Source organism: Falco cherrug, chromosome 1, assembly GCF_023634085.1.
Source record: "Falco cherrug isolate bFalChe1 chromosome 1, bFalChe1.pri, whole genome shotgun sequence".
Taxonomy (NCBI): domain Eukaryota; kingdom Metazoa; phylum Chordata; class Aves; order Falconiformes; family Falconidae; genus Falco; species Falco cherrug.
This window is the reverse complement of record NC_073697.1, coordinates 91380375-91396328: the sequence shown is the minus strand read 5'-3', so window position 1 is coordinate 91396328 and position 15954 is coordinate 91380375. Positions and strand designations below refer to the sequence as shown.

Below are 15954 nucleotides of genomic sequence, written 5' to 3'. Positions count from 1 at the left end.
CTGCTGTTACAGATGGATGCCCCCACTTCTGCTCCACGGGGAGAGAGGGGCTGTTTTGCAAGAAGCACAACTACCAGCCCTGGTTCCTGCTCCCTTCTTAGGGGTACCACTGCCTCCTGGGCCTGGATCGTTTCTCCTTTTTCTAACCAAAAAGGAACTTGCATAAAAAAATAACACTCCCTGTGCCTGCAGCTATTGGCTCTGCCCTGAACCTGCTCACAAGTTACCAGCCAGCAGCATCCAGGGAGACAAGCCCTGCTTCCTTACACACAGCACAGCTAAAGCAATCAAAACCACAGCCAACGTACCAACACAGAGGTACAGGGTCAAAAAACTCCCTTCTTCTAACCTTAAACATTGCATTTGGATAACTAAAAACCCTAAGTTTGAAAGCATTATCTCAACTTGAAGGAAAAAACCTGATGGGGGGAAGGGCAGAAGGGAAGCTGGGCTTTGCGAATGCCCAGGAACAAGAATTCAGAGCAGTTCAGCAGGGCATGCATGCAGAATATGCCCACACAAGCAGTTGCCACTGGAGAGGGAGGGCAGGCACCGCTCTTCAAACACTGGAAATGCTTCAGCTGTGGCCGAGCCCCTCTTCTGGAACGGCACGGGAAGGAGGAAAGGAAGCAGTTGCCTTTACAAAGCCGAAGATGCGTTTTATTAGTGTGCTTGAAAAAAAATCTAGAGAACATTTTACAGATGTCCATAAAATCATTTTATAAACAAAACGCCAGCATACAAAATCCTGCCGTGCTTCCTCCCTTGCTCCCTACAAAATGATTGTCTCTGTCGTTAGTCTGTGTGCCAGGTTGGGGAGAGGAGGATAAATAGAAGGGGATGCCCCGTACTCAAACTTTGTTTCTTTCCAAAGTCATATGGAAGCAGTAAACTGTGGCCCTCCTTGGTTTACAAAAATAATTAACACAGTGTGTACACGGGGGCAGATCAACAGGAAACCACAGAAGCAGCACCTGAGCCCTGAACCCCAGTCCAAGCATTCCCATCTCTGTGACACAAGCCCTGTTATTGCATGTTAAGCAGGTTAGTGCCCCCCTCAATGCAGCTTAAAGCTGTAACTCCTTTCACACCCAGAAAACACCCCCAAAAAAGTCACAGACAGCCCTGTAAGGAGAAACAGGCTGTAGGGGAATGAGTTTAAACACAGCCACATTTTTTTTTCCTTAACCTTCACAATGCTCATTCATCCTGCCCACAATTTAAAACAGAATAAACAACATCTCCTCCAGCCCCAGGACTAATCTGGATAAATCTCCCGGGCTGTGACTCCATGCAGAGCAACTGCAAGAGCAACAACTGCACTGCTCATTAATTTGTGGTCAAATTTATGGTTTGGAAAACAGCCCTTTAAGGTCCTTCACGGTTCAGCTCAGAAATAGTTTCATACCTGCGGTACCCAGAAAGGAAACAAAAAGTTGCCCTGAGGCACCCAGGGAATTTGGCAAGGGTTGAGAGCAGATACTAGTGTGCATGCTGCCTGGAAAGCTGCTCACCTGCTCTTTCCATCCCATAGCCCAAATGCTCCCACCATGCCTACATCTGAAAGTCTCATCCACCCAGGAAATGCTCCTGAGCTGCCCGGGTAGGATCAGTCCTCTCCCGCTGTCCTTGTCCTATGCGGTGAGACCACCCAGGAAAAAACAAGGATGTGGGACAAAGGGAATGGGCACACAGATCTCCCACTGCCTGATCCATCTGGAGGAAGGAGAGAGCCTCCCCAGCAAGTTCTACTCTTAAGACTGAACCTGAGAAGATCAAACAGCAAGAGGCGAGAGGAGCCTCCCAGCTGACAGATACTTGTAGCCCTCAGCACTTTCTGTGCTGACAGAGGGGAAAAAAGGGGACTTATAGAGAACGGTTCTCATCACGTTGCAGGCAATGAAACACCAGTGATGACACAACCTGCCATGACCACAGAATAAATGTGGCAGAGCTGGGAAGGGATCCTTTTTCCCCCCTTCCTTCCCATCCCTCAGCTACCAGGTCTGGCAGCCTCCTTGCTGGCTGTAGAGAAGCAGACAGACGAGAAGAATCATTGTCTTCCATGCTCCTCCTGCATCCAAAATTCAGGCGAACAGTAAAGCTGTTTAGTGGATCTTCCTAAGATCCAACTCAGTCAGCATTTGCCAGCCTGAGGAACATTTCTGCAGGAGTGAGAAAGCAGGGGAGGAGCAACACTGCTGTGCTGGGACTTGCTCACCTGTATAAACAAAGCAATAACCTGGCTGAGGACCAACCAGCAGTACTGTTTGATGCCCATAAGCTCTCCTTAACCCAGAACCAGGCAGAAATACGTCAGGCTCAGAGCTGCAAAACCTTCCATTTTTTCCTCCCAGTCATCTATATGAGCTAAGGACCAGCCAGAGATTTGCCATTTATAGAGCAAGTGGCCAAGTGGCAGAAATCAACAGCCACCATCACCCTGCGGAATGTCCCCTCTCACTGAGCAGTGCCAGGCGCTTTGGGGTCCAGAGGCAGTCCCAGTCCCAGGCAGTACCACGGGCAGAACTGACCAGCAGCAATGCCGATACTGGACAGCTACAGCAGAGACAAGAGCTTCTGTCCCCAAACTCCCGTCACGCCTATGGTCATAATGCAATGAGATGCTGGCTCTTGGTTCTGTCTCCAGCTGCCACAGAACTGCTCCGGGACAGCTAAATTCAATAATCAGAGCTGGATCTACTACAGGGAGTGCATCCAGGTGTGCCAAAAAGGAGGGGGAAGGCCGTCTGCTCTTCCAAAAGTGCTGAAATTTCACGCCACCTCCCCTTTCTTTGCATAAGGAAGGTGGAGAAGAAACAAAATCTCGCTCCCTGATCTTTTATTCCTAGGTCAATTGTACCCTTTAAGCAAAAGAGATTTTCAAAAAGGGCAAAAGTTTTAATATTAAGCAGGTTGCTTCGGCGCATTTCCTGCTGTTAATGGATTACACGTCCCTTTCCCCAAGGTCTGTTAGTGGTAAGACAAAGAGCAGGCTCGGGCCTGGGAAGTGGCTCAGGGGGAGGAGGTCTCTGTTCTGTCCGAGATGCTCACTCTGTGCCAAGCATGGGCGTCATGCTCAATCTGTGTGTAGCAGCCTTACACAGAGTCCCCCGGGCCTCTGGTTTTTCAGCAATTCACTGCCTAGGGGAAGAGATTTAAACCCTACAGCTGAACAGTACACTGAACAGATCTATGTACATCATCCCAATATATACGCTGTGAAGTAATACTCTAGGTTATTGCATAGAAGATGGCTTGTGTTAGCTAGGCCTAAATGACAGTCTGGGAGCGTTGTCGGAGGCTCAGGGGCTTCAGAATGCTGTTGGAAGCAGATGCGGGCTCTTGCAACGGTGTCTGAGATTCCTCTTTTCTGGAATGCTCCTCATACCATTCCTGCAACAGGAGATCAAACACACAGAGATCAGGCTCTGCCCCACACTGGCCTCACAGCCCCCCCAGCAGGACCCCGAAGGGCAGAGCCTTCGGCTGCTCTGCTACATGAGGGCACGGTTGCTCAGGCACAGAGGGACTCTTTCCAAAGCCCTGGATGTAGCCTAACCTCCTGGAACACCTGGTTAACTGCAGCATGGCTGTGATGGATGCACCGAGACCTTGCCACCCACAGTTCAAGCAAGAAGTACCAGCTATGGCTCAGCTACAGTTGGCTGAACTGACAAACCTGGGCAAGAAACCATTCCTCTCTCAGAACGTCCCTCCTGAACATCTAGGACTCCAGTACTGATGACCCCGTGACATTTGGGATTTGCAGAGCTGCTCCCAATCCTGGGCAGTGCCCAGGGTGTCACAGTATGTCACATCCCTGAATAGGAGATGAAGCAGAACAGGCAGGGAGCTTCTCTGCAGATTTCCACCTGGCTCCATGGTAAATAACATGCTCATGTTTTGTTAGGGGGACTGAAGAGTCATCCCCAAGCCAGCTGCCCAAGGGGCAAAGGACAGATTCAAATTGTTACAAGATTAATGCTTTCCAGTACTAAACATTATAATAGCCCATGACCCCTCGAGCCTGGAGATTAATGTTTGGCAGTCACTACAGTGACCAAATCTATGGCATAAAGCTCCTGACTACAAAGAGCACTAGCAGAAAAGCCCTAAACATTCCAGATAATCAGTTGACTGAAATGCTTCCCATCTTTGCTAGCCTGCTGTTCTGAAGGAAAACCAGGCGGCATCGCTCACACCAGGCAGCACTCTGCTTGGGAGAGCACTTGGGTTTCTGTGTCAGACAGACACACCCAAGCTCAAACACAATCACATTCCAGTGGCTTAACAAATTAGTGTCCAGCAGCCAAGCCCCAGAAATGCACCACGCAGGTGCTCCTAGCCCTGGCCAACAAGTCCAGCGCGGTGAGTCTAGGTAAGCTCAGCCACGTGTGCACCAAGAGCGTGTTACTGTGACTCACACCCGCACAGCCGGTACCCGGACCCGCTGAGGAGGCTCTGACATGCTCTGTGGTTTAAGAAAGTCCCTGACTGCAAGAATGGATCAATCTAAAGTGCACTTCATCTACTGCCCAACCTTCTCACAGAGCACACGGCTGCCTGGGACTTGGAGGAAGAAGGCCTCCGGTGTTTAAAAGGATGGTTTGTTATTCTAGGCGATGTTCTGCTCACCAGAGAGACTTGCTGGTATTTCCAACTTGGGCCTACATACCTGAATCTCCTCCTCATACATCTTCATACTCAAATCACTCTTGGTCCTTGATCTGCGTCCCAGAAACAGTGTTGACATTTGCTAGAGTTGGAGGGAGGGGGAGGAAAAAACAACAAAAAAAAGACATTGATCAGTCACTGAGCAGCTCACAGGATCAGTCCCTGGAACTTCAGGCATCCTTCCAGCAGACACTCATCATTCACTGATGAGCTCGGGCTATCTTGGGCTCCTTCTGTTGTCATGGAGAAAAGAAATTTTAGGGTGCACATCACCTAAACAAATGTTGGCATCTACTGCAGGCTGAGACAAATCACACCGACCAGATCCCCAGAGACTACAGAGGGAGCTGTAGCTTGGATGGATGCATCTGTCAGTGGTGCTTAATTTAGTCAGATGAACATAACATCAGTGCCTGGAACAAGGCTCAAACCCAAGCTTCCAAATAAGATCTTGTCCCACTTGTCCAGATCATTTACTCCATGGGCCTGGACTTCTTAAATCATGTAAGCAGAGAAGTCTGAATTACTCTGACCACATGAGCTATATGAACAAGACTGAGAAGCAAAAGAAACCTCAGGTCTGGCATCATCATTGCAAGGCTGAGGACAGCATCCTCCTTCGGTTTATTGTCTTGAAAACCGCTTCTGATTGGTATCATCACTGCTATTCTGAATTTTGTCTGTGGGAACAAGAGCTCAGCCTATAACTACCAAGCCAACCAAAGCAAATAAAGGTTGCCTAAGAGACTGTAGCACTTGTACTTTGTAGTGGCAATACAAGAATATAATGGCTATTATTAAAACAACCACTCAAGCTCTTCCCAGATGCATGAGACAACAGTTCTGAGACAAGAGCAGTTACCCAGGTCAGCTCATTTTCCCAATTGTCCATCCTATTTTAGAATGAAAATGTAAGCAGCACCATGGAGAAAGGAAGCCTGGTGTTTGGAATCGATACCATCATACTGCTGCATAATGTTTCAGGACTGTCCAAGCCTAAGCATATGGAGGGCACAGAGAGAGGCAGGAGAATTATAAGACACTGGCTTCCTTGGAGAAAAATACACTTTTTTCCAGCCAGTACTGGGTGAGGACAGCAAAGTTTGCAGGCCATAGCAGCTAGCCTTTGTCAGGGCTATTCAGAGTGCAGGGGAAATTAAGCTGCTACTTTTCTAGAGCAGCTAAACTTTGTGCCAGTGCTGCAGAGCCCCTCCAGTAGCTCAGCTCTCAATATTACAAAGACACATGCAGCTTCTTCTCTCTTAAGATAGCAAAAAGGCTATCGTGGACTTTCCTCCCCCAAAGCTGAGAACTTGCAGTAAGCATTTCCTCTTACCCCATATTTGTCCATCTGCAAAACGATCTTCTGCAGCTGAGCTGTTTCAGCAGCAGCTGAACTCCGCTTGTACAGCTCAATTATGCCAACCACTTCCTCCTTGGAGATCTCCTTCTCCAGTACAATGCCGTTGTCTTCTGGAAAAGCAAGAAAAAAAGAGAAAAAAAAAGTCTCCAAGGTGAACGTTGTTTCATCAGCCACTATGATAAGCCTGGAAGGCAAAGCTTAACAGCACACAGGACCAAGCCAGATGTCAGGCACAGTCTGTACCTACTTTTGTGACTAGAACGTACATGTCCTTGTCCCCCCAAATAAGTTAGCTAGTGTGTAGGGCTAGCAAGCATCTCAGCTTTTTAAAACATCAGGCTCAATATCTTAAAAAAAAATAATACAAAAATCTTGTAGCTTTTTGCTTGCCTGTGAATTAACTAGCAAAGCAAATAATTACACAGAAATTGCTGCCTTTTGACCTTCAACAACTTGGGAGTTCAGTGCTAACAAGCGTCTTTCACCGCACCCTTCAAACTGGGTGCAGCAGGGATCACGATGAAAAGTGTTTCTGTAACTAACAACTCCTGGCTCCTACAGGCCTGAGCCACACAAATTTGATCTTCTGGCACCTCAGAAAGATGAGAGGCTGATCAAAGCTACTCCTGTGGCTGGGGCCTTCATCACGTTTCTGTGGGGAAGATTCTCTGGTATGAAATATATGAGTGCAGTAGCTGTAACTCCTTCCTGCAGAGGAGTGTAAAGAGTTATTAAGAGTAGTCTTCATGGAGAATGAATAGAAAAGTCTGGGTGTAGATGACCCAAAGGAATAGCCAGAGAAGGGCTGTAGGAGATTAATGTGTTTATGGCACCTAAATTAGCAGGTCATGAAGCTACATGCAGCTTCAGACATCCAGCTCAGGAGACAAGGACAGTGAGTAAAACTGATGACTCACAGGGGTGACGAGATGGAGAAACCAGTCCCTGTCAGTTCCTAAAGAGTACCCAAATGCACATCCAAAACCAGCACGTAGTCACCAGTAAGTACAACTGGGAGATGTGGAAAGAACCGAACTGGATAGGCAGTGTCCATTGTCCTCCATGTCACGGTAAAGAGAGCTGGCACACCACTTGGATCCAGTGTTTTGGTGCCTGAATGCTGAACAAGCCACTCTGAGACATGTGCTGGTGCCAGTGAGGGTATTAGTGAGGAAGGGAAACTGGTTTTAAAGAAAAAAAAAAAATCCCTTCTTGTAAAGTCTCTTGTTGAACTTTGCTACATCATTGCTGTAAAGTTTCCTACATTTCTTTAATGAAATGTATGCAGACTTCCTATCTTCAAGCAATTTGGTTGAAATGGCTCAGGTAGTTGAAGTTTATACACAAACACATGTGCACACACCCACCCATCCCTCTATATATAAACACCTCCCCCCCATACATACATACACACACACGCACTTACTTTTTGGGGAGTGCTGGGGGAGAGATGAGGGGCAAGGCAGAAAGGCCAGACCAAAATATCACACAAAAGTGCAAGAATTAGCTTAGGAAATAAGGCTAAAAAATAAACAACAACAAAAAATCTGGTCTTGCTGGCTAGTCCCACTCTCTCCTACAGACATAAGACATCAGGGAGAGAAGACAAAATATTGTAGGTCAACCAGTCCTCAGTTCTGACCTTCTGAATCTTGGTTCTTCCGAGTGTAGTTCATGCGGAAGACGAAAGCATCCAGAATAAAAGCCACAATGATTGTCATCACCACCTGGGAGGACATGAACAGAAGAGGTCAAGAGGCTGCTGCTGGGGGATTCTTCCAGCCCAGTTCAACCAGAAACTCAGCATTTTATCTGTGCTTCAAGTCTATGCTCCCCAGCTCCTCCACGGCAGAGGGGATGCACACACCACACATCCACCTGTGAGTAAACTGCCAACAGTCTGCCACAATGGGGACAGAACAGAGCTCTTGTGCTGCCCTAGTCCTTACCCCAGGCCAGGTTTGTGTGGCATCAGCTCTGTTGATGCCCATAAATTCAACTTTCTGCAAGTGATATGGACTCACACCTGTTTCTGGAAGACATTTATGCACAACAACAAAGTTGTCCTCATTTAGGCATGGAAGCTCCTTCTGGAACACAGTAAAAGCTGTCTGCCCTCCCCATCCCCACTATCTGATGCATGAAACACATCCAGAAACCTACCATGGTCACAATATAGAAGATCATGAAGTAAAGACGGCTCCAGTGAGTGGTTTGGGATGTCACCCCTTCCTAAAGAGGAAAGGCAAGAAGTCAGTAGTGCACAAAAGAAGGAAAAATCTGCTGTTAACTGCTTGCCAACAGACATAAAGCAGCATAAATGGTATCTCTCTCTCTCATTCATGGCTCCACAGTTAGCCTCAGGGACTGCCTGTGCAGTGCTCAATGCCCCAGCTGGTCCTTGCAGCTAATCTGCCTCTCAAGCTAAAAGGAGAGTTTCCTATACACAACATTTAAAGTTTGTGGGTTTAAAAGCCATTGCTGCTATGAGAACATAGTTTGAACAGCAGGTGACAAGCTGGAATACAGTGACTCCGTTTGTCTAGGCTGCGAAACCTGAAGGCCTGAAGGCCAGTCAAGATTCACAAGAAAACATGCCCAGCAGCATGTCAAAGGTCAAATGCCATCAGGACCAAAAGATATCTGGCAACAACAAGTGACAACGTTGGGCCCATCTCCAATCATCAGAAGAAAGCAGTGGAGGCACAGAAGATCTAGCTCAACTGGCAGAGTCTGTGCTGTCTATACACACATGGTAGCTGAGCTTTACTTACCATGATGATGTACCAGTCGTTGACAACTGTCAGCTCAAACAGCGTGACTGCATACAAGTGGGAGAAAAAATACAGACAATTCCTTTATCCACCCTGACCTACTTTACAGTGATTCTTAGACAAAATATTTGATGGGAAAGACTGAAGCAAGATACCAAAGTTTCAATAAAGCCAGCAGATCCAGAGACAGAATGCAGACCTTCATTACTGCAATTACTTCAGACAAAGGGGGTAGACCCACAGAACCAGAAGCATGGCTTAATCTATATTTCTTAAAAGAATCAGAAACAGACCGGACTCCTTCCACCAGAGAGCGTGGAGACCTCTGAAATCACCACGAGATAAGCATCTCTCCTCACACGTTAAGAAAAATCAGTGGGTTTAAAGAAATATATTAGCATCAGTATTGGTTCTTTAGAAGGGTAGTGACTTAACGTCCTCAAACATCTCTGGAAGTCTGGTCTGATCACCAGTCAGAACAGATCTGCTGGCTTCACACTGGCTTTTGAGAGACTTCTGCTTACCTTGCAAAACAGACATGGCACAGTTAGTCAGGTGGAGCTCTCCAGACAGAGAGAGCAGGATGCTGAGCGTTTGAGGTGCGTTAGTAGGACTCAACGGGAGAGTCCCAGGCTTACATGAGCATTATTACAGTCCTGCTGTCCAGCTCTGCAGGAACACAGATGCACTAAGGAATAGTTTTTGCTACGGATGAAACTGCCCTTACCAAAGCTGTTCAAAATGTTGTCAAAGTTGTTGAGATAGTAATAACCTTCTTCCACAACCGTCTTGTTGCCAACTGTATGATTCACCCAGCGGTAGGAATCTGCGACCGTGCTTGTGCTGGTTGGAGAAATCAGGACAAAGAATGAGAAGAGACTAGAAAAGCAAGGAAAATGCCAAGGGTTATAAATACCGAAACACTGGGAAGGTGGTGAGCAGAGTGGCAGTTTCTACCTCTTGGCCAACACTTGCAATTTTCTCTGAAAGAAAGCTTCTCTCTTCATAGCTCAGCACAAGCCCAGGGAGCACATGGTGTCTTTCTAATCATTCAGCAAATATACCAGGGAAACTGAGTGTTTGATTTAGACTCCTTGGCTCACACCCTTAAAGCTTGGCATTTCCAAGTGGTCTGCCACCATTTAAGATGAAAAGGGCACAGGACAGGACAGCTTAGCTTCCAAGAATGGGTGAATTTATCGTGTTACAAAGTAAGGCCTAAATATGTAACAGGTCTGGCCAAGCAACTCTGGCATCGCCAAGATAAAAATCTGGACTTCACTCTAAAGCAGATGTTACAAGAGTTTCCAGCCATGGTACCATGAAGTTGTCCTCCCAGTGCAGCTACCTGAGGCAAGTTACAGAACTCGTTAAAGCCAGCCACCCCTACCACAAAAATCTCTGCCTTTCCAAATGCAATGCAAAAGTCATTTCATCCGATCTTACCTAGCCAAGTGAAGTGTCTCCTAGATTTTCACAGCACGTTGCCTTAGCTGCAGACCCCCACTCAGACCCATTCTCTGGCCCCTGCTCCACAGGGAGACAGAGCTGCCAGAGCTCACTGCTACTGGCTCTGTACCAAAACCACTGCAGAGGGGGACGGGTACGTGGTACTCACTTGCAGCAGTTCGGGTAGACCACGCCAGCAAAGAACTCCATGCCAACAATGGCAAAGCAATAGTAGAAGATCAGCAGGGTTAAACCCAGGCTGGGGGCAAAAAACAGAAAGAGTACTGTGCTACTGAAGAGTTGCTAAGGCAGGGAAACACAGACACAGGCTGGTTGCTCTGGAAGGCATTTCCAGCGGATGGGAAGCAGCACTGAAAACCCCAGACCACCCTCCCTGCCACTATGGCTCTGCAGTTCTTCGCCTGCCCTCATTCAAGAAGTCCTTGGACAAGGAGCTTGCCACTCACTGAAGAGAAAAACTAAAAAGCAGCCTGGATTCCCTCCCAGTCTGTCTCTTCTGGTAAACAAACGTCCCTCCACACTTTCTTTAACAAAGAACAACACACACTGTTTCTGCCCTCTCCACGTCCTTGGCTGCAGGGACTGTGCCAAGAACAGCATTCTCTAGCTAACACACTCTGCTCAGACCGCCCTCGAGGGAATGAGGTCTGAGGATGCCCCACTCAAACCCCAAGCTCCTTCTTCCCCACCATTTCACAATAATGCTCAAGTGGCTGTACTAAGCACTAGTATATTCATGTTAATGTTCCTCCCAGATGGGCCTCCCCTCTCACCAAAGCTGGGATGGGGGAGATAAATCACACAAGCATCGATTCTTAGTTATAACACAAAAGCAGGAGGCGGCCCAGGGTGCTGGAGTGCTGCTTATCACCTACTGCTCCAAGAAACTGGAAGATTAACACCCCCTGCAGCACACTGAAGAATCAGTTACAACCTGTTGACAGATCAGAGCATAAACACCTTTAGCAGGTTTAACAGGTCCCTACCTTGACCCTGATCCTAGACACTAAACCTTCACTCTCCTCTCCCTGTCGTCATGCAAAAAGAAGTTAGTACCTGGCCATCCGGGGGAACAACTCAAACATAGTATCCAGTACATTTCTGTAGCGTTTCTTCAATTTAAATAACCTGAAAGGAGAAGCCAGTAGTTACCTACACACTGCAGCTCTCCTCACGTTGTTGGAAATACAGTATCACGGTTCTCTGTACCTCTGTAGTCAATGAACAGTAAGGGTTCCTGACACCAAACTCATAGGATCTGCTCTGGCTCAAGTGGTCTCTGCTCACCTAACAACATCCCACTGTCCCATCCGAATGTTTATGATACATTCAACTAAGTGTTCACAGGACTGAGGAATCTCAAGGAAAAGCCTATGTCTTTTTACAAAGCATGATGCATAAATAGCTATTTAAAAAAACCATAAAAATCGTAAGAACTTAAATTAGTCCTGTGTACAGGGTCAGGATTCGTTACTCCTTTCCTCAGACACAAGCTTTTCCGTGTTTCCCCCATGACCCAATAAAACTGATGAAAGAAAACTGCATTGTGCCTGCTAATTTAAGATTTGGCAACTCCATCAGCCTTTACAGAGAAACACAGCTGCCAAACACAGTCTTTGGCAAGGGAGCAACACAGAAAACATTATTTTTTTCCCCCCCCTTGAGTATCATAAAGTGTTCTTTAAATCCTCACTGAAGAGCTAAATTGCATTAGCTTGTTTTTAACAAAACAACATTTTGCCTCAAATGCCATCCCCCTATGACTCTCAGCATTCTGCAAAGGTGAAGGTACCTCTAACAGCCTCGAAATGAGAGGGTTAATCAGACCCATCTTACTGAGCTGCAGAGAGGTTACAGGCCACAGTCTTGCTTAAAGTGCAAGAAGCAGTTAGAGCAGGGTTGTACTTCACCCTAGAAAGCAACATCCTTTGAAAACTGTAATTTCTGGTAATTCAATGGAAATTATTAAACTGGCTCAGACTGTGTCACCCTGACAGAAAAGCTTTTCTCTGAACAGCATCAGACAATTTAGAGGAGGTGTAAGAACCCCATGAAGGCAGACACAGGATAATCTGCCCCCAGTAAATCCCTTGATCTCTATTAGAGATCAGCTTAAGCTCCAAAGCACGGGGTTTCATATCCCATCCCAAGTTTTTGTTATCATTCATTTTGATAACTCTGGCTAATCTCATTACCCCACGCAATTCCTGTTTGCCATGGTCACGTACCCACAGAGCAATCCTTGCCCTCTCCTGGTGAGGAGCTCGGTCCCCAGCTGGATTGATGGAAAACAAGCCTGGCTGTTTTCTCCCCACCTGCTCTCTGTAACGCGCCCCCCCCCCCCCCCAGCCTTCCTGTCTCACCTCAGCAGCTGAAGGGGTCGCAAAACCACAATGAAGTAGAACGGCTCCATGTTAAACGCCAGTGCCATGAGCCCCAAAAATGCAAACAGGGTGACTGAGAAGTCAAAGCTGAAAATAAAATAAAATAAAATAAGGACAATGATTTATCATTCGTGTTTCAGCAGAGAAGAGGTACTTGGTGATGCTCCAGCCTAACAAGATGCACAAGGCCAAGGGCAGAATTATAACAGCCTGCTGACAGCCTTATCTACAGGCCTAAAAACTCATCTAAGAAGTTGGTCTTTTGAACCCAGCAGTTATCACGTCTCTCAAAAACATCACCGTGCACTTACAGGTTCCAGCCTGAGGACAGGTACTCAACGGGCCCCAGTCCAGTGGTCTTCAGGAGCAGCTCCACGCCATAGACTGTAAACCAAGATGACAGCCATGGTCAGAACTAAGCAGCATCACTAGGTGGGCTTATGCAAAGGCTTGTGCTCAAAGATGTGTGGTGCTTTAAGCACAGGACTTTCGAACACAGGTCTAAAAGACCCCCACCCATCCTCCTTATTCTTGGTGAGATGCCAAAGAGACATTAACCCTCCAAATAGACACTTTCCTGTATTCCTCGCTATGACTCCTCAGAACAGTCTACAGAGTACTCAGCTGGCTAACACACTATAGATGTTGAGGCACAAGGTCCCATATAGGAAAGGTTGGAAAGTGGTGTCGGGAATTCAATCCTGCCTGTTCATTTCCTTCTATCTCAGCGAAATGTATCCGCATCCCATAGCCCAGCCTTGACCTGCAGGGGTTGATCCTTTCAAAGAAGAGCCGTCTACTTTCACTCCCTGTCCTGGCAGCACCCTGTGGGCCTGTAGGTTAAAGAACACCGTAATAACATGACAATGCCCTGTTTGTCAACCCAAAGTCTTTCTTTCCAGGTTCTGGGGGGCGTGGGGGTGGAGGTGGGAGAGAAACAAAGAGAAGAGCTGGATGACAACGTCCCTGTGAAAAGAAGCGTTGCAGAGTGCCTCAGCCTTCAAACTTCTGTAACAAGTGTTTTGAAGACTAATGGCCAGGGAAGCGCTAGAGCTGCCCAGCAGCCAAAGAAGAGGTTAGGAACCTCTCCTAGACTCTCCAAAGAACCTCCCGCTTTTTTTACACACTATTTTGATTCTGTGGAGCTACACTTTGCTTCTCCTCGAGCAAGAGACGCTGGCAGGAGAAGGGAATTCACGTCACTGAAGAGTTCTATGGCAGTGCAACGAACCAGCCCATGAAGAAGCAATTGCTTACACTTGGGCTGAAAAGGAAGACTAAAGTACAGGTTCGTGGAGGGGATGGTGTCCAGTTAGAAAACTCAGCTCATCAACTAGTTCACCTAGTCCTTTCAGTCTTCTCCTCAACATGCCCCTGCACTCCGTACTCCAAACAGGACTGCCGTGCTTTGTGTGGCGGAGTGCCAGCTCACAGCTGCAATCAGATCAGAGCTGGTAACACCTCCTGGAATAGTCAGTGCAGTGCAGAGCAATGTGAGCAACTCCACACAGAGCCATCACAAGTCTGGAGGAGCTTATCACTTCACATGCTGTGCCTAATAAACGAGGCTATTCTGTTCTCAGGGCTGAAGCCAGCTTTAAGAATAATACTGCAGCTTTTGCGGAGAGTTGCACCAGAGGTAAGAGGCTCCCCAGACTGCAGTGGCACAGGGAGCTGTGTAACAGTGCAGCAGTGTTCACATGGGTCCGTGGGGATGCTGACAATCACTGCCAGGCACAGCATTGTTCTAGATGGAGCCTGGACACCTGTGGCTAAGTTTTAACTTCAAACTGAATAATCTTCTAGGAACGGAGCTGTCTATTCCCGTCCCAACTCCTTCTGAAACGACAGCTCTGCTGGGAGGCATCAACTTACTCGTGAGGAAGACTATGTAGCTCCACGGGACATTTCTGGAGAAGAAATTCCCTCCTGCAAGACACAAGAAGAACTTTTTCTAGCCTTCCCTTTTTTTCAGTCCCCAGCATCACAGTTGGGAAACAAGCCACAACATTTCCTACCTTGCAGCATGAAGGTTTCAACAAGAATCCAAATTCCATTCACAGCCACCACAGTATCTGGAAAACAAAGTAAAAACCCAGGCAAAACCTGTCCTGGACCAGAAGGCATCTGTTTTTTAGGCTAACAAAAAGAGTATAATATTGGACAAGTGGCAGGGTCATTGTTTCCAATTCAACATAGAAACTGAACACATCACTTGGGAGAGTCTTCTATCCTCACTTGCCCAGGCCTTTAACAGATGCAGTACCTTTATCTTCCAGAAGGAAACAGAACTAAAACAAAACAATGGTCTGAATCATCTCAATCATTTTTACTCAAAATTATTTTACATTCTGCCATGTTAGTACCTGCATATTTCACCTTTCTCCTACTTCTGGAACAAAATCTTGAGAACCACTGGGTCTCCAATAGTACAGGACAAAGCTCCGTCAGCCTGGATCTATCACTGCTCCCCAACATTCAAATCCTGGAGGTGCAGGACTTCTTTTCACTCAGATCTCCTCACCCTCTTTAGTTTAGCATCCCAACTTAACAAAAAATTCTCCTCCAACATTCAAAAAAAACCCCAAATTACCGAGTAGGAACAGATAGTTTAGAACATAGCAAGTAGCACCACAAGTAAGTACTTTCTCCTCTAGAGAAGAGGAGCAGAGGATCATTCTAGCAGGCAGTACAGTTGCCAAGCAATCCCTCCAGCCACGAGGATGCCTGCACCTTCTCAAGTGCAAACAGAAGAAGTTGGTTGTCTGGTAAGGCAGTTTCTTACCCAGCATCCTTCAGCTGCAAGATAAAAACCTCAAGGTTTGTGAAAGCTAACCACCCACCTACCTAAATGCGACGGCTACAGAATTAGACCCACAAGTGCGTTGTGAAGTACTGAACTGATGAGCCTCTCCAGAAAACTTGACACAGCGAGAGCTGACAGCCCAGGCTGCAGTTAACGCTCAGCATGAGGATGCTGTTCCCTCCCTCTCTGCCAAAACTCCAAAATTTGTACGCGAGCCATGGCTCAGACCGAAGACCAGCCGCACCACGCTATGTCCTTGCGAGGGCTGGCAGACACAGCGTACCCGTGTGATCAAGGGAGCCTAGCAGAGAGGCAGCTCGTTACTTCTACTTACACATAGAGTATTGGAACACACGGGACTTCACAAGGATGTTGATGCCTGCATGAAGGAAAGTATGACAAAACAAATGTTTACACAATCCTCCATACCTCACACACAGCTTCCTTTATCTTCTCCTTAGAGACATTTTTCATACCAAT

At 47.0% G+C, this 15954-nt stretch overlaps 1 protein-coding gene across 5 annotated transcripts in view; it reads right to left on the bottom strand.

Moving 5' to 3' along the window:
* Positions 1-638: 638 nt before the first annotated feature.
* Positions 639-15954, bottom strand: part of TPCN1 (two pore segment channel 1) — a 54815-nt gene continuing 39499 nt past the window's right edge. For all 5 annotated transcript variants that reach the window (XM_055706087.1, XM_055706098.1, XM_055706079.1 and 2 more), the window contains 14 exons: positions 15809-15853; positions 14687-14743; positions 14544-14597; positions 12980-13052; positions 12648-12755; positions 11341-11412; positions 10433-10522; positions 9542-9657; positions 8815-8861; positions 8204-8272; positions 7683-7767; positions 6014-6150; positions 4679-4759; positions 639-3396 (listed from right to left, as the gene is read on the bottom strand). In XM_055706087.1, the coding sequence (XP_055562062.1) occupies positions 3274-3396; positions 4679-4759; positions 6014-6150; positions 7683-7767; positions 8204-8272; positions 8815-8861; positions 9542-9657; positions 10433-10522; positions 11341-11412; positions 12648-12755; positions 12980-13052; positions 14544-14597; positions 14687-14743; positions 15809-15853 (1157 nt within the window). In that variant the 3' untranslated portion in view covers positions 639-3273. The remainder of the gene's footprint in view (positions 3397-4678; positions 4760-6013; positions 6151-7682; positions 7768-8203; positions 8273-8814; positions 8862-9541; positions 9658-10432; positions 10523-11340; positions 11413-12647; positions 12756-12979; positions 13053-14543; positions 14598-14686; positions 14744-15808; positions 15854-15954) is intronic.